Genomic DNA, 27,025 nt, shown 5'->3' with positions numbered 1-27,025 from the left:
GCATATGGACTCTACAGTTGGAGTGCCTGAGTCTGACTCTACTTACTGCTTACTAGCTGTGTGACTTTGGTCAGGTTACTTCACTGCTCTGTGCCTCAGTTTCTTCACTTGTAAATAAGTTGTTCTGAGGATAAAAAGAAGTCTACAAAGTACCTCACAGTAACACAGCAGGCTGTAGACAGAAAGTACTGGAAGAAACCACCACTGGGCTACAGCAGTTGCAGGGGAGAAGGGCATAATGGAGGTACCCAAGAGATGTTCCACTGGTTGAATCGACGGGGCTTGGTATCTGATTGGATGTGGGAGAAGGAAGGCCTAGCCTATCAGGTTCCTTGCTTAGGCAGTGCAGGTTTCTAAGAGTCAAGGAAAATGAGGTAGGAGGAGGGGGCCCTGGAGCAGGAAGGGAGTTTTGGACAAATGGAGTTTAAGGGCCCTGTGGAAATCCAGGAAGTTATAGGCTTAATGTGTGTAGAGCTGAGCAAAGAGGCCAAGGTGGGAGAAATACAGTCCAGAGTCAGAGCCAGGGTCCCATTAGCCCTCCGCACTCATCCCTACTCTTGACTGTTCTGTGGGCCCTTGTCACGTGCCTGAAGGGACGGGAAGGGGCTGAGGAGGTTCATGCTCTGACAGAAGCTCACTGCATGGACAGACTATGTCAAGGGGGCGTGTTGTGCAGCTTCCACCATCTGCTTATTCATCTCCTACCTGTGGAGCTAGTGCACCAGGTGTTGGGACATGATCCAGATGTGGGCTTTTCTTGTAGGAGCTGTCAGAATGTTTCTGAGGAAGGACTGTAAAGTGGAAAAGCACACAAACTCAAAACCACTTGGTTAGAATCACTCACTACTTCCATTGGGTAAGCCATTTAATCTCTTCAAGTCTTACCTTCCCCATCTGTAAAATGGGATAACAATAATACCTATCACATAGAGTTGTTGTGACAATTAAATCAGTGAATGTATATAAAGTATAGAGTATAGGTCTGACAAATGTTACATTGTTATTATTTCTTTTCTGTTTAACATACCTGCCAGGCATCTAATGACAGAGTAGGGTGGAGGCTGCACCAGAACATGACGTGATTGTCCCCAAAATGATTCCCCATCTGACTTGGATGTCTTCCTCAGTCTCTTGCCCTTCTTCAGGTCTCAGCCTCAATCAAATATCTACTGAGCAGTAATTTCACTGTCTGGTCCCCATCTAGAGAAGGAAAACCCTGCCCCATCACCTGCCATGGCAGGAGGCTAGGGGCCTCGCCTGCTGCAATAAAAGTGACACAAGTGGGAAGTTCAATCTCTATGGTGTCTCCAGGCCACCAGTGAACTCAGGCCATCTCCTCAGTCTCTCAGGAGAGAGGGACTGGTGTGTATGTGGGTTTGGGACAGTTTCATTTTTACCTATTTGAATGGTTTTCTTTGGATGCCTGCCCCCAGCCAGGCCTCCCTGCTGTGCCCACATTCCACTTACCTTTCCTTAGCATCGCATCCTCTCCTAGGCAGGACAGTCTAGCAGACTGAATGGAGTGCAGAGTTCATGCAGTATAGCATGAAGGTTAAGTGGAGCCAGACAACCTGAGTCCCAGCCCCAGCTCTGTCATTCACTAGCCATATGACCTCGATACTTCGGAGGCCCAATTTCCCCGCGTGTAAGGAGGGGATGGTAGTAGTATCTACTTTATAGGATTGGGACAGGGATTAAATACATGGAAGGCACTTGGGAACAGTGTAAGGGACATGACTGGCTTTTGTGGCTCTACTGAAAGGCCCACAGATAAGCAGGTGTCCTGCCTCACTCCCCTGGCATCTTTTCCACTTGTCCAAAGTAGGGGCACCAGGAATAGGAAATAGGGGACACTTTCTGACCCCATTGTCAGGTCTCAAGAAACTCTTGCAAGAACTTCTAGACCAGGTCTTTGTCACCATCAACCTGAAACTTCATTACTCCACCCCTCCTCCCATCCCAACTCTTTTCCCCATTCACACCTGAGACCCCCCCAGTCTATCATTCTTTTCTGCCAGTATCCAAGTCAGTCTTCCATTTTCCAAATTCCAGGTACTTGGGTGGGTTTGGATCTGTGACAAGGTATTCTTAGGCTCCCATCCATCCTTGGAGGGGCATTAAAAACTCTACCAGTGTTTCTTAAAGTGTGGACCCTGCAGATGACCTGATATATTTGTCCAAAACAAAGATCTTCCATTTCATTCCAGTAAAACTGAATTTGAATTTGAGGAATTGGAATGTGCATTTTAATAAACTCCTGGGGAAAATTTATACACATGAACATTAAATTTTTGTTGTTGTTTTTTTAATCAGGAATTGAACTCAGGGGCACTCTACCACTGAGCCACATTCCCAGCCCTATTTTGTATTTTATTTAGAGACAGAGTCTCACTGAGTTGCTTAGCACCTCACTTTTGCTGAGGCTGGCTTTGAACTGGTGATCCTCCTGCCTCAGCCTCCTGGGCCTCTGGGATTACAGTCGTGCACAAACACTCCCAGCTGAAATTGGAATTTTAATTACAATTAAAATTCCCTTCCCCGCTTCAAGACAATAATCATCAGTGGAGGATGGGGGCCCAGCATTCAAAAGCAGAGGGGATTTGCTTGTCTGCGATGTTTCTTCCCCATTACTGAGAGGCTCAACTGCAGTGGGAAGGAGGTTGAGAGGGGCCACAAAGGGAGCGCGTCCTAGAAAGCTGGGGGCGGGCTGTGAGCCTTCTCCTAAACCCTTATTATCATCTTGAGCAATTACAATTACGGGGCGCCACGGAAGTCGCTGTCCCAGGGTCACAGTCTCTGCCCTCTCCCAAGCATGAGTGCAACAGAAGGCGGTGTTTGGCTTCCTGTGCGGTTGGGGAAACTGAGGCTTGGGGAGGTGGAGGGCTTCTGAACTTATTCCGTAGCCCGCCTGGCAGGATGGAATCCAGGTCTCTGCCTCCACCTGCCCCGCCACAAGGAAGCCCGCGGTGGGGGGCGTGGCTCTCTAAAACCCCTTCTCTACAAAGTTCTGCCAGAAATCCGACCTCCACTGGGGCCATATCTCTGTCCCTCACCATCCATCCATGGTCCATCCGGAGAGCGGTCTTTCCTCTCCAGCCACAATTTCCCATCCGTGCCGCGTGTGTGTGTCTGGGAACGCAGCGGTGTGAAGCTCAGTAGCGGGATTCCCCACGGGAAGGTCGCCCAGTCCCTCCCCGGGCATGCTGGAGACCCTGAACCGAAACAGGAGGCAGGACGCCCCCGGCCGGGAAGCGGCCCCAGCCCGGATTTCCCTCCCGGGTGGGGCAGCAGTGACTCACCCCCTTCCCCTTCCCCCGGTTTCCTTGTTTGCATTTCTCCTCCCGGCCACGTGGCGACCGGTGCCGCCACTCACCGCCCCGACCTCGACACCCCAGCCTCCGCGGCCCCTGCACACACCCTAGGGCCGCTCCTACCCTCCGGGGTTTCTCCGGGCTCTGGCTGGTGCCCTCTGTACGTACCCCCGGGTGCCGACTCCACCCCACGCCGGTGCCCGCCCGCTTCCCCCGCGTCCTCCACTACGGTCAGGCCCGGCGCCTCCTCCCCACCCCCTCGGCCGGTCCTAGGGAGGGGAAGGGGGCGGGCAGCGCAGGGGGTGTGACAGCTCCCTCGCGGACTAGTGCCAGCTGCAGCCTCGCTTCAGCGCCCTGTGCCAGCTGGCTCTTTCGTCTGGGACGAAGGCGGAGGCTCCGGGCTCCTAGTCGCTGACCGGGGTGTGGGGGGTACTCCCCCCACACCCTCTACCCTCTACTCACCCAAGACGAGCCTCTGCACCCAGTCTTGCATTTTGCTGTCCTCGGAGCCGGTTCCAGTCGGGAACTGGCCCTGTTCACTGTCCCCCGGACTTGCGCCGGCACCCGGCACCCGTCCAGGATCCCCCTTTGGAGCTGACTGGTGATCCCCCAGTGTCGGCTAGAGCCTGCAAGGCTGTGCGAGCTTGAGAAGGAACATGAAGGTGGGTAAGGTGGGGTCAGGGTCAGGGAGGAGGAACTGGAGAGGGCGGGAGAGGAAGCCGACACGGTGGGGAGTTTGAGGGGGAAGAGCTTTGGTTGGGGAGGGAGAAGGGGGAGGAGGATTTGAGCCAAAACTGCATTTCTGGGGGATCCAGTGAGTCTACAGCCTCGGACTGGAAGGAGTGGAGATCCCTGCAGGGTCGAGCAGTGAGGTGGGGCAGAATTCCAGAGAGACCGAGAAGAAGGGCCGGGTCTTCTCAGTAAGCCAGCTGGAGACCCCTTAGTACGCCAGACCAGCAGGCTCCGTGAAGGTTTTCCTGTCCCTCCCCCGGCTCCTGGCACGGTAGCAGCACCTCCGCCTGACCAGTCCAGAGGACTCTAAGGAAGCGTTTCTGCCTGGGGCAGTTGTGCAGTGATCCAGCTGCCCCAGCCCCTATCTATGGCTGTCTACCTTCCTCCCCTCCTCACAGGTGGGCTTGCCAGGTGAAAGCCGCTGGCAGGTGGGCCCGGCTGTGGAGGATAGCCCAGCTCTGGGAGCACCGCAGGTGGGGGGCCTCCCCGACTTGGTGCCGGAGGGGACACTGCTCAACATGGTGCTGAAGAGGATGCACCGGCCCAGAAGCTGCTCCTACCAGCTGCTGCTTGAGCACCGGCGCCCAAGCCGCATCCAGGGGCTTCGCTGGGTGAGTGTCCTCCTTCTGCATAGGCCAGGCCCCTTGCCTGGGCTGGAGGGGGCCTGGGCTGTAATGCCAAGTGCTGCTTGTGGTCTGGCTGCTCTGGGGGTGCAGCGTGGTACAGCTGGGGCAGATGGAGGGTGGGGAAGCTGGCTGCAGTGTGCGTGGGTGCTCACACAGCTGCAACCTGTGTCTGTGTGTGCTTGTGGTACTCAAGTACCCCCACCTGGGCATGGGGATAAAGGAAAGAAAACTTGTCACACATCCGTAACCTGTGTGTGCCAGGCATTGAGTAGGTGCTTGTGTGTTCTCTGCAGGTGGGGGTGGGAAATATGGGGGCCAGCTCAAGTGGGAGGTGAAGTAAGCTTGCTTACCGCTCTTGACATCACCGTGGCAACATTCTCCTTTAGTGAACAATTGAACTTGGCTGATTCTGCTTTTTGATCTTGGGGTCATGTGGACAATGCTTGGCATCTGGCTTTGGGCAATTCAGGAGGATTCTGAGAAATATGGATAATCAAGAATGACTGAAGTTCTTTTTGCCAGTGAAAAAATGTCTTTGGAGCTGAAAGAATGAAAGAGGGATCAGGAGGGGGGAAGTGGGGTGCTGGGGAGGAAAGGGGGCTGGATAATGACTGTAGAGTCTGTTCAGTGGAGGCTTTCTCCAACCACCCAGGCTTAATAGAGTCCCTTCACCTGAGAGTCAGTCATGTGTCTATTGTGTGTTCCCACTGAACAGGGCAGGGGAGGCAGGGAGGATGGTACCAGGTAAAGGGGTCTAGGGAAGGCAGGAGTCAATGACAAACTTGGAGACCTCATCTCTTATCAGCAAGGCCCTTCAAGTAGAACCACCACCACCTTCTCCCTCCCCCTACCTTGCCTAACTGCCATTTCTATTTACCAAAACATGAGACTGAATTGAGAAAAACATGGCCTGTCAAGATGAGGGGTCCTATTTGCAATTAGAATTGAGAGGGGAATCCAAGTGTCTGTCCCAGCTCTCCCCCACTCCTCTGTCCCTGAACTTCCTGATAAGGTGCCTCTGGGCCTGGTTGTGCTCCCCTACCTCTTGGCTCTCCAGTCATAGCAGTAGCTACTGCTTGGAGCCAATGGGCTGGAACCCTCCTCCCTCCCTCCTTCCCTCTCAGGCTATAATTACTTGTACATTTCCTGTCCCCTTCCCAGCTTGTAGAGACTAGGTAGGGGATGGGAGGGGGAAGGTCAGGTACTAGGACAATGAGGTCACTGGAGGATCTCCTGGGATCCAAAGTCTGGGAGGGAGCGGAGGAGGCCGCCACATTGTCTCCTGAGCCCCCAGAAATGAAGGACTGGCCTGCTGGGGAAGCCGGAAGGGTGGGGGTGAGAGTTGCTGGAGTGTAAATGGGGTCAAAGGCACAGAATCAAGGCCTCTCCCATGCCAGGTGGGGGTGGGGGGTAGTGGGAGTGGGTGACTGGAGGGAGCTTACATTGTTAGGGGTAGAGGCCCACCCTCTCCTGGTGTCCATCCCCAGGGAAGGGGTTGGGGAGTTTTCAGTCCCTCGTGCCCATGTTTAAGGGGCTCTGGGTGCCTGTAAAGCTGCACCTCTTATCTCTTGGTGCCTTTGACCCACGGAGGGATCCCATGAGGAGAAAGTGCCAGCAGGGAGAGTGCACACCGAGCTGAAGGAGGTAAGCTTGCAGTTTCAGGACAGGATTGGGAATTATTTGGAACACACCTACCTCTCACAAAGCCCAGGGGAAAACCCATCAACCTCCCAGAGAAGAGGTCTGAAGAGAGCTCTTTCTGTCTCTGGGTAGACCAAGACAAGTAGAAATGAAAACAGCAGGAGGACTTGAGGTTAGATACAGAAAGAACTTGGCAACGATGGCAGAGGTGACATAGAAGGAATGAAGAGCATCTTCCTTGGAAATTATGAGGGAGAAACGAGATCTAATCTGAGATTGGGGGACAGGGTAAGATCAGGGTGACCTCTGGTGGGTTCCACAGCCTCAGGGAAGCCCAGGAGTGACTGTTTGGGGGAAAGTGACCCTCTTGTCTTAAACAGAAAACATACTTTCATCCAACCTGCCCAAATAATGATGGTGGCTAATAGTAACTGTATTTATGTCCTGGGTGCTAAGAGCCTTGCCTTTGTCATATCAAATGACGCTCGTATCACTTCAGCCCTGTGGGATGGGTCCTAATGTCATTGTCCCCATTTATAGACGTGAAAATGGAGGCACAGAGAGGTTGAGTGACAGGGGAGGGTTGTGTTCCTGCTAAGTGGCAGAGCTGGGCATCACGCTATGGCAATCTGGCTGTGGAGTCCATGCCCACACTGCCCTGCTGTACTTTTCTCCAGTTGCTGGATCCAGCACTGACCCCCATGACATCCCCACCCCATGCCCCTTTCCCTGGCCACGGTGCACAGCTTGGCCTGGGACCTTAGCCATGGCCGAAGGGAACTGGTCTGACAGGTCCCCATGCTGTCTGGCTCTGTGCCTGTCCCTTCAGCCCTGCTCTGACACTCAGTGACAGGGAGAGAAGGTAGGATAGGCCATTGTGTTGGTGCCAGGGGACCTAGCACCTCCTCTTCCACCCTGAATTATTCTTGTCCATTACAGAGAAGAGGAGGTGGGCAAGCATGTTTACCTTGACCCACACCAGCCACTTCTTTCCAACTGAGAACCACTAAACTGACACTTAGGGTGATCAGATCAGGTCCAGGGCCAGCCATGGTACTGTGTTTGTTTTTGTTTTGTTTTGTTTTGCACTGTGTCCAGGTAATAGGTGCCCATCATGAAAAAATAAAGTTTTGTCGTTATTGTACTTAACATTTACTAAGCAGTTACTGTGTACCAGGTACTGCTCTGCTTGCTTGACATCATTAACTCACTTGATCTCATAATTACCCTATGGGATGGGTATTTTTTTAACCATCAAACCCATTTTACAGATCAGAAAACTGAGGCACTGAGAGCTTAAATAATCATCGCAAAGTCACACAATCAGATAGTAATACAAGAGCCAGAATTTGAACACATATGGCTGATTTAGGAGCACACACACTTGGCACTCACTGCTTCTGAGTAATAGTCCCCTCCTGGCCCGACCCCAGAGGTTCCTATGCACGTGAATGTTCCAGGGGCCCAGAGGGGCTCATAACAAGCCTGTCTAATTTTGTTTAACACAATGTTTTTTAAACTTACCTACCCATGGAACATTCCTGAGGGCAGAATACTTCTGCTATATCTCTGTATCCACAAAGCAGAGGAAGCTGGGGTTAGGCGCCACAGAAGACAGTGGGGCGCAGTGCTAAGAACTTTGGAGTCAGATGGACAGAAGTGTGATTACCAACTGCAGGGCATGTTATGCAACCTCTGCGTCTCCTTTTCTCTAGCAGTGAAAAAGGATGCAAATACCTACTTCTAGGGTCAGTCGTCAGTAGAATCTTAAGTTTCTAAGGGGTTGTGTGACTGGTAAGTTACTTCAGCTCTCTGGACTTCTGCTTTCCTTGGTGAAATGAGAGGGATGCCTTCAGGTCCTGTCCTGAGCCCTCATGTGCCGGCGTGGAGGGGCGTTTTCTGACCCTTGTGCTCAGCCCCTGGGGTAGGACAGGAAACACCAGCCTCTTCACATGACCTGGAATACCCCCGCCCCTACACACCCCTAGGTCAGAATAATGCCAGGAAGGAGCCAGTGCTGAGACCTGGGTTGTGGGCACCAAAGGGAGCTGGGGCAGGGACTGGGCCAACCTGGGCATTTTGACATGAACAACAAGTCATCAGCACTCGGGCACTGTTTGTTCCGACACAGGGGTCTGGCTGGGTAGCATTCCTGCCCTTCCTCCTTTCCTGGCTCCTCCTCCTCCTCATTTCCTGTCATTAAGTCTCTAGGGCTCTGTGTCTGGCACTGGACTGGGCCCCATGACCCGGGCAGGGATACCCTTGGGACACCTAGTAACTTCCGCCCAGCTTTGGGCCAGGCGCCTGTGCATGCCAGACCTCAGGCCTTTGCCTAGGCACAGTGTTATGATGCCTGTGACAAGGGACCTGCCAGCTCAGGGCAGGGGGCTCAGGCCCCAGCTCCCTGACCAGATTTTTTTCCAGGACCCAGAGTGCAGATATGAAAGCAGGAGAGGTGTTGCTGGTGAGAGGAAGGGGGAGGAAGAAGAAACAGGCAGGTGTGGTGGATGGAATAGATCGAGGATGTGAGCCCTGTGGGTAGGAACTCCGTTTATCCATAGCTGGCTGGTGGTCCTGAGCATGCACGGCAGTTACACAGGGCATTTCACCTCAGACTTCTGTGTCCCTGTAAGGCACATAGGACAGATAATACCTGCTCTGCCTATTTCACACCTGATCCTATTTTACCTAGGTTCTAATGACATCAAGGAGGTGGGACATATTTTGTAAACTTCACATATTTTGTGAAGTGCTTGCCTTTGGGAGGGCTCATAGAGGGCAGAGCATCCAGTCCAGAGCTGTTTACAAACTCCAGTTCTCAGGTGACTAGAAAAGAAGGGCCGTGAGGGCTTTCATGACTGACATGGCAGAGTATGCAGGATCTGGAGTCTGGGGGACTTGATGATACCAAGGACAGGGAAACCTTGTTAACCAATGCTTCTCCAATAAGCCCCATCTTACCGAACAGTCCTGTGTGCTGCCAAGGCTGAACACACTCTCACAGGGTCATGGACTCGCAGCATCTTGCAGAAGCCTTCCAGCAAGCAACCCCACCCTGTGCTTCACAGATGAATAATAGCCAACATGTATATACAACTACATGCCAGGCAATGGCTTAAACATTCAATATGCATTAACTCATGCAGTCCTTCCAAAGGCTTGTACACTGTAATATCAGTGCTTTATAGATTTCCCACATAAGAAAACTGAGGCAGGGAGAGGGTAAATCACTTGTTCAAGATCACACCACCTGTAAATGGAGGAGTTAGGAATTTGAATCTGAGAGTTTGGCTCTGGGGTTTCTGTTTTTAATTACTACACTAAACCAAGACCCATAGAGGGAGTAAGAGCTGCCCATGATCCTGGGGTTGGGATCAGCCTGCAGCTGCAGCTCAGAAGCAAGTGATCCTAGGTCCCCTGAACTGCTCCTGTCCCAGCCAGTCTCAGGTCTTCTTACATCATATCCTCATGTTTTTCCAGCTCCTTCCCCCACACAGTGTCTGTTTACCTGGGAGCCTGGGCATAACTGGGCCCCAGGAAGTTGGAATGGGGATCTTGGGACTCTCACCAGCAGAATTACAGTGCTTGGGAGTGGGAGGAAGAAAAGGGTCTAGGGATAAGAATGGCCGTGTGGGGAGAGGTGATTCCTGGTGCACAAGGTGTGCAGCAAATGTGTAATTGTTGCACGTGTGGCTAACCGAGTGCATTTGGGGCTGGGCAAGGGTGGGAGCGAGGGGGCAGTGAGGCATCCCAGAGCTGTTTGAAAGCCTTGCACTGACCCACAAACTCTCCCCACTGCCCTCAGACGCCACTCACCAATAGTGAGGAGTCCCTGGATTTCAGTGTGAACCTGGAGCAGGTATGAGAGCCGGAGGGTGGAGCTGGAAGGGGGCCACCAGCTGAGGGGTTCAGGGCCTGAGGCTGCCATGCCCTTACTCCCTCCAAGGCTTCTACCGAGCGGGTGCTCAGGGCTGGGAAGCACCTGCACCGACATCTCCTGGCCACCTGCCCGAGCCTCATCCGTGACCGAAAGTATCATCTCAGGCTCTACCGGTGAGTGGAGGCCCTGCCTGCCTGCCTGCTGCCTCTGCTGTTTTCTCTCCTTTGCGACTCTATTGCTAGTCCTGCTTCTAGGGGAAGGACTGGGCTTGGGCCTCCAATGGTGCCTTTCTGGATGGAGGCCCGCCCATCCTACCTTCTATTTGATTCTCTGACCTCCTTCCACTTCCCACAGACAGTGCTGCTCTGGTCGAGAGCTGGTGGACTGGGTGTTGGCCCTGGGCCTTGGGGTCCACTCTCGGAGCCAGGCTGTGGGCATCTGCCAGGTGCTGCTGGATGAGGGTGCCCTCTGCCATGGTGAGCCTGAGCCTAGGACAGGGCATCCAGGGCGGGTGGAATGGGACAGGGCAGAGCTGGGAATCAGGCACCAGTGGGGATTGCAGAGGGGGCTGGCATCAAAGTGTGGACCTCATACCTATATGGCCTCAATTTCCTCTCCTCCCCCATGCCTGGGCCTTGGTTTCCCAGTGAAACACGACTGGACCTTCCAGGACCGAGATGCCCAGTTTTACCGGTTCCCTGGGCCAGAGCCGGAGCCTGTGGGAGCTCATGAGATGGAGGAGGAGTTGGTAGAGGCAATGACCCTGCTGTCCCAGAGGGGGCCTGATGCCCTGCTCACTGTGGCACTTCGAAAGCCGTAAGTCCTACACCCCACAATGCCAGGTCCCACACTACATTTGGACCCTAATGGCTTCCAGGTTCATCTCTGAGGGAAGAAACCCAGAAGACCTGACCTCTGACCCACATTCTGCCATGAATTTGCTGTCTGATATTGAGACCCCCACCCCTATCCTGCTTCTTCCTCTATCAGTGAGGGTATTGGGCCAGAGGGTCTCTGGAGGACCCTTCCCACTGTGAGATGCAGTCATGGCTGAGAGAGAGTAGGCTTTGATATCTGCTGTCAGGTTGGGGTTCAAATTCCAACTCAACCAGTTACTTGCCAAGTGGCCTAGCCTCTGGAGGCCAGCTTCCTCTTCTGTCAAGAAAGGATAATAGTATTCACGTCACAGGGCTGTTATGAGGATGGATTAGGTGCTTAGCACCATGTCCAGCACCTGGGGTGCACTCCGCAAAGGTTAGCCCGCTGTTGATAACGATCATGACGGAGGTGCCATCTGGCCCTGTGCAAGCTGGCTGGGTGGGGCGGCTTCCCTTCTTGGCCCTGGGCCACAGTTCAGCATGTGCTCCTGTCAATCCTGTGCCCACAGCCCAGGTCAGCGCACGGATGAGGAGTTGGACCTCATCTTTGAGGAGCTGCTGCACATCAAGGCTGTGGCCCACCTCTCCAACTCGGTCAGTCTGCTTTCCCCAGTCCGCCTGCTGGGCCTGCCTTTTCCCCAGAGTCTCCTCTTCCTGTGACTCCTCTGAGGCTCCAGCTGCTGGACCAGGGGACAGCCTGTTCTCCTCTGCATATGGCTTGGTTTCAGCCTAATTTCTGGTCCAGCCCTTAGTCTGAATACCCTCCTGTCTCTCTTGATCATTTCATCTCCTTGCTGTGTCTCCTGCTGCATCCTTGGGATGCCTGGCTTGGCCACATTGGTCACCTAGTGCTCACCTCTCCCTGAGCCTGACACTCCAGCTGAGCTTGCCCCACTGACCCTCTTCTCCCTACTCACAGGTGAAGCGGGAATTGGCAGCAGTTCTGCTCTTTGAACCACACAGCAAGGCGGGGACTGTGTGTAAGTCGGGCTGGGCATAAGGGCCTGGACAGGCGCAGGGGCCATGGAGGAGTGGTGGGGTGACAGAGGGACTGTGTCTGATCTGTGCGTCTGTCAGTGTTCAGCCAGGGTGACAAGGGCACCTCGTGGTACATTATCTGGAAGGGGTCTGTCAATGTGGTGACCCATGGCAAGGTGAGTCCTCCTCCTGCCCACCCCAGTGCCCTGGTTGTAACTGTTTCCAGGTCCCTGTCCTGTGGGCAGTGCCTGTGCCAATCCCAAGACTGCAGATCCCCCATGTTTCCTTTCTGGGTCTGTCCCACGGACTGGGAGTGGGATGGGCTGTGACTGAGACCTGGCTGCAGGGGCTGGTGACCACACTGCATGAGGGAGATGACTTTGGACAGCTGGCTCTGGTGAATGATGCACCCCGGGCGGCCACCATCATCCTGAGAGAAGATAACTGTCACTTCCTGCGTGTGGACAAGCAAGACTTCAACCGCATTGTCAAGGTGCCGCTGTGGGGATGGGGGGAGCAGGGGACATAAGCCTAGAGAGTTGGTGTGGGACAAAGGATAGGGACCAGAGAGAGCCTTTGAGGAGGTTCTGGGGTATGGTGACCAGGAGTGAGGACCTCAGGTGCATGTGAGGAGGTCAATGCCTGTGGCAAGCTGAGGGGCTCCGTGAGACCTCAGGCTTGGTGTGGGAGGCCAGGGGAGTGGTGGGGTGTACGGGTGGGGGACTAGGGTACAAGGGAAGGCAGTGCCATGGAGAAGCAGGGTCCAGAGAGGAGAGGGGTGGAGGAGGGGGATCGGGCTCGGGGATGGGCAGCTGAGGTGTATGGTAAGGAGTCGGGATGGGAGAGAAGTGCCGAGGGGCCTTGTGGGAAATTCCTGGGCTCAGGGTCTAGAGGGAGGAGGTGGAGGAGAAGGTCCAGAGAGGAACCCAGCTTGTGTTGAGCGCCAGGTGTGGCTTGTTTTCCAGGATGTGGAAGCGAAGACCATGAGGCTGGAAGAACATGGCAAAGTAGTGTTGGTGCTGGAGAGAACCTCCCAGGGCACTGGCCCTTCTCGCCCCCCGACCCCTGGCAGGAACCGGTAACACAATCACCGTGCTCCCTCTTTGCACTTTTCTCCTTCCTTCTGTATCGTACCCTTGCCCTCTAGCACCTGGGAGTGGGGAGGTATCAAGGGACTAGGATGTAAGCCCTGAATTAACCTCCCCCACATCCCAAGGTAAGGCAGGGTTGGCAAACTAGGAGGAGAGATATGATTTTTTTATTGATGCCTGTCCTGGGTGTGGGAATGGGGAGGAGTGGCATAAAAGTGCTATAGATTGGCTGTTTCTGCTAGGTATACAGTGATGTCTGGCACCCCAGAGAAGATCCTAGAACTTCTCTTGGAAGCCATGCGACCGGATTCCAGTGCTCATGACCCAACAGGTAGGGCAGGAGACACCCTGCCTATTCCCTGACTCACTGGGGTCAGTGCAGCCTGGGAGAGGGCCGGGAACCCCGCACCTGACTTCACTGGCTGCTGGATTGGTCCACACAGCCAGTTAGCAGGAAGTTCTCTTCCCCATGCTCTTGGCTTTGGTGGGGAGCGCTGTCACAGGCTGGGTATTGCTGGTACCTTGCCTGTGCTGGAACTTGTGGAAGGGAGGCTTCAGCTGTGCAGTGATCAGTGGACTTGGCTTCTGAAATCCCTCATGTCCCCCTACCCTGTCCAACAGAGATGTTCCTCAGTGACTTCCTCCTGACCCACAGTGTCTTCATGCCCAGCGCCCAGCTCTGTGCTGCCCTCCTGCACCAATATCCTTCCGGTGCTGGGGTGGTGTGTGTCGAGGGTGGGATGGCGCATGGAGTGAGGGATGAACTCCCCAGGCACCAGCCTCATGCCAGGCCCAGCTTGTGGGTGGACCCTGGGCACCTTGCCCCTCCTTTGCCTCGGGTGTGGAGGGTGACTCTGCCTGCCAGCTGTGGTTCCCTTGACTGGTGCCCACCTTCCATGTGGAGCCAGCCGAGCCTGCAGGAGGCAACGAGCAGGAGCGCAGCACCTACGTCTGTAATAAGAGGCAGCAGATTCTGCGTCTGGTCAGCCAATGGGTGGCTCTCTATGGCCCCATGCTCCACACAGACCCCGTGGCCACCAGCTTCCTCCAGGTACCCGGGAGTGAGGCAGAACTGACCAGGCTGCCCAGAGTTGGCGCAGCTACAGCCATCTTAGGGAATCTTGGTTCTTTACAGAAACTCTCAGACCTGGTGAGCAGGGATGCCCGACTTAGCAACCTGCTGAGGGAGCAGTGGCCAGAGAGGCGGCGACACCACAGGTGCCCTTTGACTCATGTTAGCTTGTCCTGTTCATGCCTGACAGTGCAGAGGGGACTCAGGGCCCACACTCTGGGCAGGCATTTGGTTTTAGAAGCCCAGGGCATCACTCACTTCCACTAGCTGTTCTTTTTATTTGGTACTGGGGATTGAACCCAGGGGGGCTTAACCACCGGGCCACATCCCCAGCCCTTTTTAAAATATTTTATTTAGAGACGGGGTCTTGCTGAGTGGTGTAGGGCCTTTCTAAGTTGCTGAGGCTGGCTTCAAACTCCCAATCCTCCTGTGTCCGCCTCCTGAGCCGGGGATTACAGGCCTGCGCCACGCCCGGCTTCAGCTAGCTGTTCTTATCAGTCCCCTTGCTGTTCACGCTCACCATCCGCTCTCAAGCGTCCTGCAATTCTTCATTTGCTCCTTCTGCCCAGCGCCACCTGCAATTCTCACTTCCTCCATTCAGCACACATTTATTACCCAATCCCCTCGGTGCCAGTCCCCACCAGCCCCGCCTGGTAAATTTCCTAGAGTTGACTTTGCCTACCCAGATGTTCCTGTGGATGGCTGGGGTTTGGCAGGTGGGTGAGAGCTTGATTGACAGTGCTCCATCTGGAGCCCAGAGCCTGTGTCTCCCTCTAGTTTTTCTCCTCCCCTGCTGGCCTGGGTAAGTCCCGGAACTCAGTCCTGGTGTCAAGCCCATTTTGATCCACTCCAGCCTACTCACCAAGTCTCACTTCCCTCTGAGCTGCTGGTAAGGGTGGGGTGGGGTCCAGAGCCGGGGTGTCTGCTCCTGACTCTGTAAGGATCCTGCCCCCAGGGATGCCTTACCTCCCTCTCACCTCCCTTCTCTCTCCACAGGTTGGAAAATGGTTGTGGGAATGCTTCTCCTCTGATGAAGGTACCTGCCTTGCATCACGTCTCAGTGGGGCTCCCGCTTCTTCCCTCAGCCCCTGGCCCCTGCCTGGAGGGGCTGCATGTGGGAGGGTTCCCCACCCACAGACACACCCTTGAGTCTGTGATAGACATTCCTGGGTCCTTGCTGTGTGTGGCTCCCAAACTGGGACCTGTTGGGGAGACATTGAGTTCTAAGACACCCCCTCCCACCCTGAGGGGCTTTTTTTTTTTTTTTTTTTTTTTTTTGTTACTGGGGATTGAACCCAGGGGCCCTCAACCACTGAACCACATCCCCAGCTCTTTTTGGTATTTTATTTACAGACAAGATCTCACTGAGTTGCTTAGGGCCTCACTAAAGTGCTGAGGTTGGCTTTGAACTCTCGATCCTCCCACCTCAGCCTCCTGAGCCGCTGGGATCACAGGCATGTGCCTCGGCACCTGACTCTGAGGGGCTTTGTTTCCTTTGAGAGATAATTCATGCTCACAGAGTCAGGGGATGCAGTGTGGTGGCTGAGTTCAGCCCTGAGGTCTAAGGGTTCCTGGCGCCAGTACTGGAGGAAGCCAGAGGAAGGTGACACCCGCCTCCCAGGGAGTGGAGGTGGTCAGCGTCATTCCCACTGTGGATGGGAGGAGCAGAGGGGGCATGCCTGGAGCTGAGATTTTGTTGAAGAGTAGTGGGGGAAAGGGCTGGAAAGCTTGCCTTACCTCAGCCTGCCCAGCAACCTGCCCCATCTCATCTGTCTCACCCCAACTGCTTGCTGTAGGTTTCTTCTGCCTCATTTTCTTTTTTTTAGGGGGAGGGGTACTGGGGATTGAACCTAGGAGTGCTTTACCTCTGAATTCTATCCACAGCCCTTTTAAAAATTTTTTTTCTTATTTTGAGATAGAGTCTCACTAAGTTGCTTAGGGTCTTGCTAAATTGCTGAACCTGGCTTTGAACTTGTGATCCTCCTGCCTCAACTTCCTGAGTCACTGGGATTACAGGTGTGGGCCACCATGCCTGGGAGCTGGCCTCCTTTTCTCTTGATCTCACCTCAGGGCCTTTTTTGTACATTCCTCTGCATGGAACTCTTTTTGGCTTTTGGCCTAAATGGATCCTTCTTCAAATCTCAGTCAAAATGTTGGGTTCCCAGAGAGGCCCCCTCCCATCTCCCTATCCAGAGCACCCCTTCCTTTCCTCATGCCCAAGATGCCCTGTATGATTTTCTTTGAGGCATGCGGCCTTGTAGAATCATTTTGTTTGTTACTTCCCTATCGCCCATTGATCTATCACATCCCGCTGGCCTGTCAGCTTGATGAGTGGGGTCTCTGCCTGCTTCCCCTGTGCTCGTGCTCTGCCCAGCTCCTGGAGGACATTTAGGAACTGCCTCACATTCCCAGCTCCAGCACCTGTGCTACCTGCCCTTGCTTGGTGTTGGGCTGGGAGAGCTGCCCCTGGCCAGGGACTCACAGTCGAGTGAGGGGCAGATCTGAGAAACAACTTCATGATCTATGAAGATGAAGCCTGAGATCTCTGAAAGCAGAGATGGGGAAGAGCTGATTGGATGTGCAGGATTAGGGAAAGTGTCCTTGGAGAAGTGACCCTTGAAGTTGTGAGCTGCAGAGGTTGAGGGTTGAGGAGAAAGAGGACCCAAGGTAGCCCTGGAGGAGGGAGACAGAGGGGGGGCACCAGGGGAGGCTGGAGAGGCAGAAGCCAGAGCATGAAGGACTCCCTGGGCCTTGGTAATGGGCCTGGTCTTTGTCCTAAGATCAGTGCAAATCCTTGAGGGGTCTGAGCCAAGGACTGACAAGATCTGCTTTGTGATTTGAATAGGTCAGCTGAATAACCTGGGCTTTTCCAGCAGGCAGCCATGGTCATCTAAGCCAGTTAGGAGCTTAAGCTGGCCCTGACCAGGCAGATTGGAGTAGGAAGGATAGAGGCACCTGAGGGGTCAGTGGGAGGAGAACCATTGGGCCATCATGGTAGGTCAGAGTGAGGCCTGTGGGCAGGTGGAGCTAGAGTCAGCTTGGGCTGGGGAGAAGAGGGTGCCGGAGACCCATTTCCAAGAACCCTAGAACAAGGTGACAGGCCCTGGGGAGGATCCTGGGACCCAGGAGAGCGGCCAGGAGAAGTGAGGTCTTGAAGGCAGATGAGGGGATGCCATGGGTGTGTGCAAGGTTGGGGCCACGGATCATGGGTGTGGAACAGTGCAGGAGGTGTTCCAGACCGTGATCACACCCGGTGGCAGTGTTGTGTCATCCATATGTAGCAGGTGCGAGGGGCTGTGAGCAAGTCCCAGGACGGGGCTGAGACTGGGGAATCTAGGGAAGAGCAGTGTCAGGCAGGGGAGAAGAACCCACGTCAGGGAAGCTCCGGCAGCAGAAGTTCCGCAGTAGTAGCAGCTCACTGTGTGCCTGCCATGGGGCTTGACAGGGAGCTGACACAGTGATGGGGTACAAGAGTACAGAGGGAGGAAGGGGCGAGTTAGAATTCCAACTCTGCTGTGTGGCCTTGGATATGGTACTTAACCCCTCTGAGCCTCATTTGTCTCATCCATAAAATGAGAATAATGCTTCTGTCAAAGGGCTGTTGAGAATACTTACTTAGAACAGTGCCTGGTTCATGGCAGATGGCAGCTGAAGAAGGGAAAGGAAGAGAAAGCGGGGTCAGTAGCTCAGGCATTTCCATCTTGGAACAGCTGTGGACCTTCTTGTCAGAGAGGGAAGAGCATACAGTGCAGGGCACACTCGTGTCCACCCTGAGACCTGCTTTGTCTCTTCTCTGGAGTCCCCGTGCCTTACTTGGGCTCAGGTTAATGTGGCAAGCAGAGTCCTCTGGTGCTGTGTGTTCCTGCCCCCAGTGATACCCTTCACTGTCCCCTCCCTGTCACTCTCCCTGGTGTCCTCCAAGCCTCACTTTCTCTTCCTCCCAGGCCCGGAATGTGCCTGTTTGGCTCCCCAGCCAGGACGAGCCACTCCCCAGTAGCAACTGTGCCATTCGAGTTGGGGACAAAGGTTGGTGATCTGAGCCTGATATCTGCCCTCATTGTCTCTGCCTCCCTTCTCCTTGACCTCAGGGTGCCTTGAGGGGGTTCCAGGCTGCCTGGCGGGTCTGCCTCCTGTGCCGTCACACCTGGCTGCATGCAGCTTACCCGCCAGGGGCTCCCACACCTGCCCTTCCCCACCTCTTGGGGATCCCTCCCACTGAGGCAATTGCTACCCTCTCCCTGCTGGGGTGGGGGCCAGGCCCCTCCTCCCACAGCTCGGCCCCATCCTCCTCTCCAGTCCCCTATGACATTTGCCGGCCGGACCACTCCGTGCTGACCCTGCAGCTACCTGTGACAGCCTCCGTGAGAGAGGTGCTGGCAGCGTTGGCCCAGAAGGACGGCTGGACCAAGGGGCAGGTGCTGGTGAAGGTCAATTCTGCAGGTGGTGAGTGGTCTCTGGAAGGACCCCAAGGGAGGGTGCCCCTCAGATCCATGTCCAGATCCCCTGAATTAAGATCATTATCATCTTACCATTGTCATCAGTGTTAGTGATGGGCAGCATTTCCAGAAAGTTTATTCCATCTCTTCAGACTGCTTTGCGTGGAACGCTTAGGAGCATGAACTCCGGAGCCTGCTGCCTGTGACTGATTCTAGACCTTTAGCTCACTAGCTGTGTGTCTTGGGTCAGGGCCCTTAAGTTGCTGTGATGAATTTCATCATCTGTAAAATGGGGATAATAAGAGTTCTTGCCTCCTAGAGGAACTGTGAGGACCAAATGAGCAAATCTACAAGTGAATAGGATGGTCCGTGGCACATCTGCCAGCGCCACATGAGTATTAGCTGCTACCGTTATCATTCTCATGATTTATTCATTTACTCCTAATAACAAACGGTGACATAGGTACTTTTATCCTGTTTTTAGACAGGGAAACTGAAGGTCAAGGGAACTAAGTGGTTTCCCCAAGATCATACGTACATTGAGAATGTAGCTGGCCTTTGGACTTAGGTAGTCCTTGTTCATTTAGTCATTCAGCAAACATTTTTGAGGGTCAGCTATTGATAGAGATACCAAGGCAGACAGGATTGATCAGCTGGATGATTAAGACTATAGTCTGGACGCCCATGTCTGTGTTGGAATTCCAGACCAACTGCTAACTAGGCAAGTTGAACCTCCATTTCCTTGTCTGTCAAATGGGCACTATCATTGTACCTACCAATTGGTATTGTGGTGGGTATTAGACTATAGATAATAAGTGCGAAGCAAGCAGCAGGGGTCCTGGCAAAGTCGGTACTTAGACTATGGTTGCATCAGGTCTATTAAGATCTGCCATTGGAGAACTCGGGACATTAAAAACACTGCTCTCTGTGAAAGGTGCAGCCCAGGCCAGACAGCTAGGGCCCAGGGTGATGGGAATTGGGGACAGTCAGGGAATAATGGCAAGGGGTGGAATCTCCACCCCTTGGGAAGGGAGAAAAGCCTTCTCCCTTCAGGAAGTGAGGAAAGACTCATGAGGTCACCCGTGTGCTCTGCTCTGGGAAGCACTGCCCTCTGGTGGCCACCTGGTGAGTTGCAGTTTCCCAAGGTCCACATTTATTGAGACCCTACTATGTGCTAGGCACATTTTAGACCACTGCTCTCGAGACCACTGTTTGACACCCATGTCAGTAATCAATATTTTATTATAAATCTCCTACTAGGTATATATTTGTTTATAAATTATATGTACATATCACCTCATTAATATTATATAATTATAAAGTTATACACAAAATAGGAATGTAAAACAGATGAGAACAATAAATATAAGAAGAGCTAATGTTTTCCATGTACATAAAGTATTCTTTACTTTGGTGGTCTAGGAACTGAAGACCCAAACATGACTAAAAACAGTCCCAGTCTACAAGGAGCTGATAAAAATCAATGCCAAGGGCTGAGGCTGTAACTCAGTGGTAGAGCACTTGCCTCGCATGTGTGGGGTACTGAGTTCAATCCTTAGCACTGCCTAAAAATAAATAAAATAAAAATAACTGAAAAAAAAATCAATGCCACGACATGTATGACATTTCCCAATTTTCAACAGGATTTTTATATGCATCACATACTTAACTCAGTCATGTTTACATAGGTTAACTCATCTAACTTGGCAAGTCTTATTGTCTCCATTTTACAAAGGAGGAAACTGAATCCCAGGGAAGTTGAAACCTTGCCCAAGGTCAGCCTCTGTCACCAAGTCCTACTGTCACCTCCTTGGGTTTGCTGCTATGGGTGGTGTAGAGAGAAGGGCACCGTCACCTGCGCATTCACAGCATCTGCCCTGCCCTCCATTCGAGGGAGAAGGAAGCTCCCTGGCAGGCCTCTGTGGGGCTTCCAGCTGGTCCCTGGCCTGCCTCCCTGTCCCCACCCAGCACAGCCTCTGCTGTCTTTGCAGATGCCGTTGGCCTGCAGCCAGATGCCCGTGGTGTGGCCACATCCCTGGGGCTCAACGAGCGGCTCTTTGTTGTCAACCCACAGGAAGTGCATGAGCTGGTAGGGACCAGGCAGGGAGCCAGAGCCTGCGGGGGGACTGTGTTTTCGGGGTGGAAGGAGTGGATTCCGTGGGAGGGGCCATAGGGAAAGGAGAGGTCTAGCTCTGACTGCTACTAGGTCTTCAGGGGGAAGAGAAAAGAGGGGATGATGGGGGAGATTCCAAATATTGGGGAGATGATAATGTGAGTGGGATCTCCCAAGGAGAGCGGACCTGCTGTAGTCAGGGTACACCTGGGAACAGGAACCCCACAGGGAAGGGCTGCAGCATTGGGGAAACTGTCAGAGAGATGCCTCCTTGGGAAGCCCCATTTTGTGCCTGCTGCAGCCCCAAGAACCCCCCCACTCCCCGCGGTACCCCTGCCTGCCCCACAGTCCTTCTGAACACAAGCAGAGTCTTGCCCCAAGCCCCATTTCCCCACCCCACCCCTTTCCTGGATTCCTCAGGCACCCTCTGAGTATTCTCCCACCTGTAGACCCCACACCCGGAGCAGCTGGGGCCCACTGTGGGCTCTGCTGAGGGGCTGGACACAGTGAGCGCCAAGGACCTGGCAGGCCAGCTGACAGACCACGACTGGAACCTCTTCAACAGTATTCACCAGGTGCGTCGCGGGAGGCAGAGCTGCAGGGAGAAGAGGTCGTGGCTGGGTGCCTGGCCTGGCACACTCCGACCTCTTCTCTGTCCCGTCCAGGTGGAGCTGATCCACTACGTACTGGGCCCCCAGCACCTGCGGGATGTCACTACTGCCAACCTGGAGCGCTTCATGCGCCGCTTCAATGAGCTGCAGTACTGGGTGGCCACGGAGCTCTGTCTGTGCCCTGTGCCTGGCCTGCGGGCCCAGCTGCTCAGGAAGTTTATCAAGCTGGCGGCTCAGTGAGTGTCTGTTGGGTGTGTGGTTGGAGCCCTGAGGCCACCATTTCTTAAACCCCCCCTTCCCGCTCACTGTGTTGCCAAATCTGTCATCCCTTTTGGTCCTGGATCCCCCAAAGGCTCTGCCTCCTATCCTGTCCTGCAGAGGCCGTGCTGGCCTGCTCTGTCCTGGGCCCAGGCCTAGCTGTTGTTTGGGGGCCCTGTGGGTGTGGCTGATTCCCCTGAAGGTCTCTGGGTCTTCTGCTCACAGCCTCAAGGAGCAAAAGAATCTCAATTCCTTCTTTGCCATCATGTTTGGCCTCAGCAACTCAGCCATCAGTCGCCTGGCCCACACTTGGGAGGTAGGTGCCCCTGGAGGACCCCTGTCCTAAGTTCAGGCCTCCTTCCTGTTCTGGGAGTCCTGATTAGGGGTGGGACTTCCCCCATGGAGTCCTATCCCGCTGGTGACAGCTCACCCACTTTTCTTCCACAGCGACTGCCCCACAAAGTCCGGAAGTTATACTCGGCCCTGGAGAGGCTGCTGGTGAGTGCTGGGTTCTGCTCCTTCCTCCAGAAACCCAGGTCAGCTTCTCAGTAGCCTTTCTGCCTGTCTTCAGTCACTTTCAGTTCCTGATGCTGACCGAGGGCCTAGTTTCCCCTGGTCTGAGTCTGGGGAGCTGGCTAAGGCACTGGGTGTGTAGCACTGTCACGGGGGTTGCATGGTTTGTCAGATTACTCAGGGCCTACGTAGGACAGGAGATCCCCTGTAAAGATCAGGATGGACACATGGCGTGGCCTGGCTCTTAGTTGCTAGGGGGGGTCAGGGAGACACTGGGCTACAGGTCTTCTGCTCAAGAACCCAGGAAGTAGGTCTGGTGCTAAGTGCCCACTGTGGACCAGACCTGGTCAGAGGCCCCTCTAGGACACCCAAGAGTAGGGTAAGGAATAAGTTGAGAGCCTGAGCCCTCTACCTCCAGGAACTTTTGAGGGTTTTGAAGTGTTCAAGAGAGAACACAGCCGAGGTGTTATCTGCATAGCCCCAGAGCTCTTGAGAAAACAACTCGCCTCATGGGGTTCAAGAGGTGCAGAGGAATTTACCCACCAGAGGAAACAGAGAGTTTTCCCAGAACCCTTAGGCCAGTGGGAGCCTGGGAGGCCACATGCATGCAGACTGGCAGTGACAGTGGTCTCAGGCCCCCGCCAGGCTGCCACAGAGCCCATCCTCAGTGGCTTCTGGGCCTGAGGAGAGGCTGTGCCTGGAGCCTCTTGCTGTGGCCATGTGGATGGGCATTCTGCCCCTTCTAGGTGGGGAAGGGTGTTCTGTTGTTGGGGTCTGAGGTGGGTTGTGGTTTGCAGGGCCCTCCCTCTATGGCTTCCCTCCTCTTAGGACCCCTCGTGGAACCACCGAGTGTATCGACTGGCCCTCACCAAGCTCTCCCCTCCTGTCATCCCTTTCATGCCCCTTCTCCTCAAAGGTAAGGGGACCAGCGCTCACGCCTGAGCCATCGGGGCCCTTCCAGCCCTCTTAGACTCTCAAGCGCCGATGCCCCGGGGAGCACAGAGGTGGGTTAGGAATTCCCAGGCAGGAGATGGGAAGGCAAATAGGGTGACCCTGGAGGGCTGTGATCTGAGGCCTGGAACCAGGAAAGAGCTGCAGGTGGAAGAGGAGATAGAGGCAGAGGGCCATGTGGGCGGAACAGGCCAGGCTCCCTGCTATTGTCCCTCCCCTTTCCTGGGCTACAGAGGGGAAAGGAGTCTGGGAACCTACAAGCAAAACCATCCCTTTGCAGACATGACCTTCATCCACGAGGGAAACCACACACTAGTGGAGAATCTCATCAACTTTGAGAAGATGGTGAGTTCAAGCAGAGAGGCCATCTGCCACTGGTGTGATGGGGACGTATGACGATGGCCTGGGAAGGGGCAGCGTGGGAGGTGGTTGAGACTTGTTAATAATAGAAAGATGAATACTTGTTAAATAGCCCCTGCTCTATTCCATAGCACACTGGCGGGTCTACTCTCCCTTGGGAACTGCTGGAATGTCAGCCTCAAACAGCCCCTTCTAGTCCCTTCTCTCTCTAAGGCCTTCCTGACCTCCCTTCCATCCTCTGCCTGGTGCCTTCTCTGGTGCACCAGGGTGAAGCAGCCACCTGCTAGTCCCCAGGAGCACCCAGTTCAAAGGGAGCTCAGATTCCTAGTTTCTGCACGGGGAAGATGGGCTGGCGTCCTGCAGGCCTGATCCCATGCCCTTGTGTTGCCCACAGCGAATGATGGCCAGAGCCGCAAGGATGCTACACCACTGCCGAAGTCACAGCACCGGTGAGAGGGCTGGTCCCGTTGGTGGGACCCCTCCCCAGCTTATGTCCCCTGCCAGGCTCTGGCATGGCCCCGTCTCCCTGACTCCCCCCTCTCACCCCACCCAGTGCCTCTCTCACCACTCAGAAGCCGAGTGTCCCACTTCCACGAGGACAGCCAGGCATCGAGGATTTCCACGTGTAAGTGTGGGGCGAGGGTGGATGTTGACCACAGTTAGCGTAGCTGACGTTTCCTGGGCACTTGCCACTGCCAGGTCAGAGCCAAGCCCTTGTGTTGCTGGTATGGGTACCTCTTCACAACACCTGTGAGGCAGGTGATGCTGTTATCCCAACTTAAAGGTGAGGAAGCAGCTGGAGCGTTGAAACAGCTTGCTGAAGGACAGTGTGGTAGTGATGGAGCTGGACCCGAGCTCTCGACTCCAGCCTGCATCTGTTTGATTGGACCTTAGTTGCATCAAGTGGGGTTAATCATGACCCATGGTTCAGACAACAGTGCCTTCCTTGCCCCGTTTTATGTGTGCTTGTATTCTGATAATACGCTCAATACCACTGGACCAGTCAAGTACAAGAACATCGGCAGTGACTTATATTCCCCCATCCACTTGCCTCTCCCTCCTCAAGGTAACCTCTATCCTGAAGTTCGAATCATTCACTGTTTTTCAGAATAGCCTTATCCCTCTCACACACTCCTTTGAAATTGTGTGTGTGTGTGTGTGTGTGTGTGTGTGTGTAAAATGACAAAGTAATTTTTAGTTCTAGTTACCTTTGAACTTAGTAAAAGAGATATTTTGCTGTGTGAAATCATGGAAATCTGCTTTTTTCAAACTGTACTCTTAATTGCAGTGTTAATCTGTCCCCCAAATCTGTGGGGGTTGTGCAGGGTTGGCAGTCCTGGGCCTTGGTGACAAGCGGTGGCAGGTGGTGGTGGAGACAGGGAAGCTCCGTGGTGGGGTCGGGGTGGGTTCTGTGAAGTTGCCATGGTACCTCCCTGACAGCTCCCCCCCGCCAGGCTCGGAGCAGTCCCTGAGCACCCGGAGTCCAGCCAGCACCTGGGCTTATGTCCAGCAGCTGAAGGTCATCGACAACCAGCGTGAACTCTCCCGCCTCTCCCGGGAGCTGGAGCCATGAGGAGGAGCTGAGGCTGAAGCAGGCACTTCCTTCGGGGAAAGACAGAGCAGACCTGGGCCAAGAGGCCCGCAGGCTGGCCACAGCTGGGCAGGGCTCTTCGTGGAGTGACTCGAGGCCCTGGAGCGGGCAGCATGGAGGCAGCTGTCCCCATGATGACTGGTGGCTAAGGAGGACCTCAGAGTGGATCTGTGCCGGGGCCCAAGGCTGAGGAATGGGGGACGCGAGACCCTGGGAGTGAGTGGGAGAGCCGGGCAGAGACAGGACTCTGTTCAGTAGAGAGCTCTCCACACCAGGCCTTTCCAGCTTCTGTCCTCGTGGCCCTGTTGTCCAGCCATCTCCAGGCCCTGGCGGTTGTTTTCACAGTGAACTGAAAGAGACTGCATATGTATGGCATGTGTGTGGCGGGTTGTTGCGTGGGGGTGGGGAGTCCTGCTTTTCTTTCCACAGCCTCTGAGATAAACAGCTGGGTGTGGGCAGGACTGTTTGGCTGGGAGTGGTGGTCCCTGAGGAGCCTTATTGTTCCCATAAATTAACAAAGATATGTGTGTTCTAAAGCCAGCTGTGGGGGTGTGGCAGAGAAGGCCAGACCGGGCCCCCTGGGAAGGAGCTGTGAAGAGCGTGCTCCCAGAGCAGCTGACAGCAGCCCCACTGCCCCTGCAAGGTCTCTGGGACCACAGCAGGGCTCCAGAATGGCTGGCTGCTCCCCACATGTGCCTCCCAGGCCCGGAGGCCCTGTCTCAGCCAATCCCGGGAAACTACCAGTTCTCCATGGTAGAGACTGCTACAGTCCAGATGCAACTAGCATCTTCTGCCCTCTTCCTCCTAACTCCAATCCCTGTTCCTCTGCCCTTGACCACATCTTGGTGGCCAGGGATAGAGAAGATGCTGGGCAAAGGCTCCCAAAGACATCTGATACCTTCTGAGAACTAACAGTCTTCTGGAAATCAGGATTTATCATCAGTGATGAGAAGGGTCACACAAGTTCTGTTTGGTTAAGTCCTATCTTCCCTCTCCTGCAGCACATCCCTGTGAACCTGCCTGTGGGGCAGAACTCCTGCCAGGAAGCCCCAGGCAAGGACCCCACCCTCTGCCCTGAAGCTGGCAGCGGGAGACACACTGTCAGGCCTGAGAGGCCCAGGCCTCCAGGATGACCTGAGTAGGCTTCCCAGGCAGCGGGCCCACAGCAACAGGAGAGGAGGCGCTGGTGTGGCCCCCAAACCTGCTCTGCAGATCCAGCAACCCAGGCTCAGGCTGGACACCCTGACACACCCTGCCTCCTCCTGACCTCCCCATTGCCAGACCCCTTTCAGCCCTGAGGTCATGGATGCACATGCCAGCTGCTCCCAGAAAGGATCAGAGTCCTGACAAGGAGGCAGCACAGCTGGGATCATACCTTGGATTTCTAAAGAATGTAAATCAATGAACAGTTCTCCGCCTTCACTTCTCCATTTGCAAGATGGCTGTGATGATTGTCATCTGTCTGTTAATGATGCACAAGTAAAACTGTAGCTCCTGCCTCTGCGGCAGAAATGACTGTGGAGGGCAGTCCCACAGAGGGGCAGCGTCACCTTGGCTGAAGTCCAAGGTAGCTTCTGAGGTGGAGCCAGGGCATGGCTAACCTAGCCGGTTCCCTTGCCTGAAGGCAGGGATGGATGCTGACAGGGTACCAAAGCTTCCTGAGCTGAGCAATCCTGACTCCAGGACCAAGCACCGGTGAGTCAGGAGGACCAGGAGCCTTCTTCTCTTCTGAGCCCATTGTCTGTCCATGTTTCAGCCAAACCCACGCCAGTCACCCAGCCATGGCTCTTCGCCATCTTCTCAGACTCCAGGGTGAGACCAGCCTGGCACCTGATGCTACAGCAGTCCAAACATGTGACAGGCTTTTGTCTTTCCCCAGTTTCTTTAGTCACACCTATGTCCTGACAGAATTTCTGGGCCACACATGGGTCTTCCTGCCACCTTGAACAACCCTGCAACCTCCGAGCTGCCTGTGTCTCAGGC

At 54.4% G+C, this 27,025-nt stretch overlaps 1 protein-coding gene and 1 long non-coding RNA gene across 4 annotated transcripts; one reads left to right on the top strand and one right to left on the bottom strand.

Annotated features, from left to right (window-relative positions):
• Positions 1-2,445: 2,445 nt before the first annotated feature.
• Positions 2,446-4,100, bottom strand: LOC124982356 (uncharacterized). Its single transcript, XR_007108269.1, has 3 exons — positions 3,774-4,100; positions 3,054-3,129; positions 2,446-2,499 (listed from the first exon to the last, which is right to left on the bottom strand). It is a non-coding gene; the product is annotated as an uncharacterized LOC124982356 (long non-coding RNA).
• Rapgef3 (Rap guanine nucleotide exchange factor 3) lies at positions 3,443-27,025 on the top strand. 3 transcript variants are annotated; one of them, XR_007108268.1, is made up of 29 exons: positions 3,443-3,973; positions 4,442-4,654; positions 10,116-10,169; positions 10,257-10,363; positions 10,545-10,666; positions 10,838-11,006; positions 11,578-11,662; positions 11,988-12,048; positions 12,146-12,222; positions 12,393-12,539; positions 13,012-13,124; positions 13,380-13,468; positions 13,759-13,837; positions 14,029-14,188; positions 14,273-14,355; positions 15,206-15,245; positions 18,154-18,235; positions 18,506-18,652; positions 20,637-20,734; positions 21,208-21,333; positions 21,424-21,605; positions 21,853-21,943; positions 22,075-22,125; positions 22,969-23,056; positions 23,372-23,436; positions 23,846-23,900; positions 24,005-24,076; positions 24,236-24,517; positions 24,906-27,025. XR_007108268.1 is itself a non-coding variant. In XM_047548884.1 (28 exons), exons 1-28 carry the CDS (start codon positions 3,968-3,970, stop codon positions 24,921-24,923), a joined length of 2,694 nt encoding a protein of 897 aa, XP_047404840.1. In that variant the 5' UTR covers positions 3,445-3,967; the 3' UTR covers positions 24,924-27,023. The 3 variants fall into 3 exon arrangements, 2 of the variants coding, with proteins under 2 accessions (XP_047404840.1, XP_047404839.1); XM_047548884.1 differs by lacking the exon at positions 24,236-24,517 and having other exon boundaries at positions 3,445-3,973; positions 24,892-27,023; XM_047548883.1 differs by lacking the exon at positions 24,236-24,517 and having other exon boundaries at positions 3,448-3,973; positions 24,906-27,019.

Source organism: Sciurus carolinensis, chromosome 4, assembly GCF_902686445.1.
Source record: "Sciurus carolinensis chromosome 4, mSciCar1.2, whole genome shotgun sequence".
NCBI lineage: Eukaryota > Metazoa > Chordata > Mammalia > Rodentia > Sciuridae > Sciurus > Sciurus carolinensis.
This window is presented reverse-complemented; position numbering and strand designations above follow the sequence as displayed.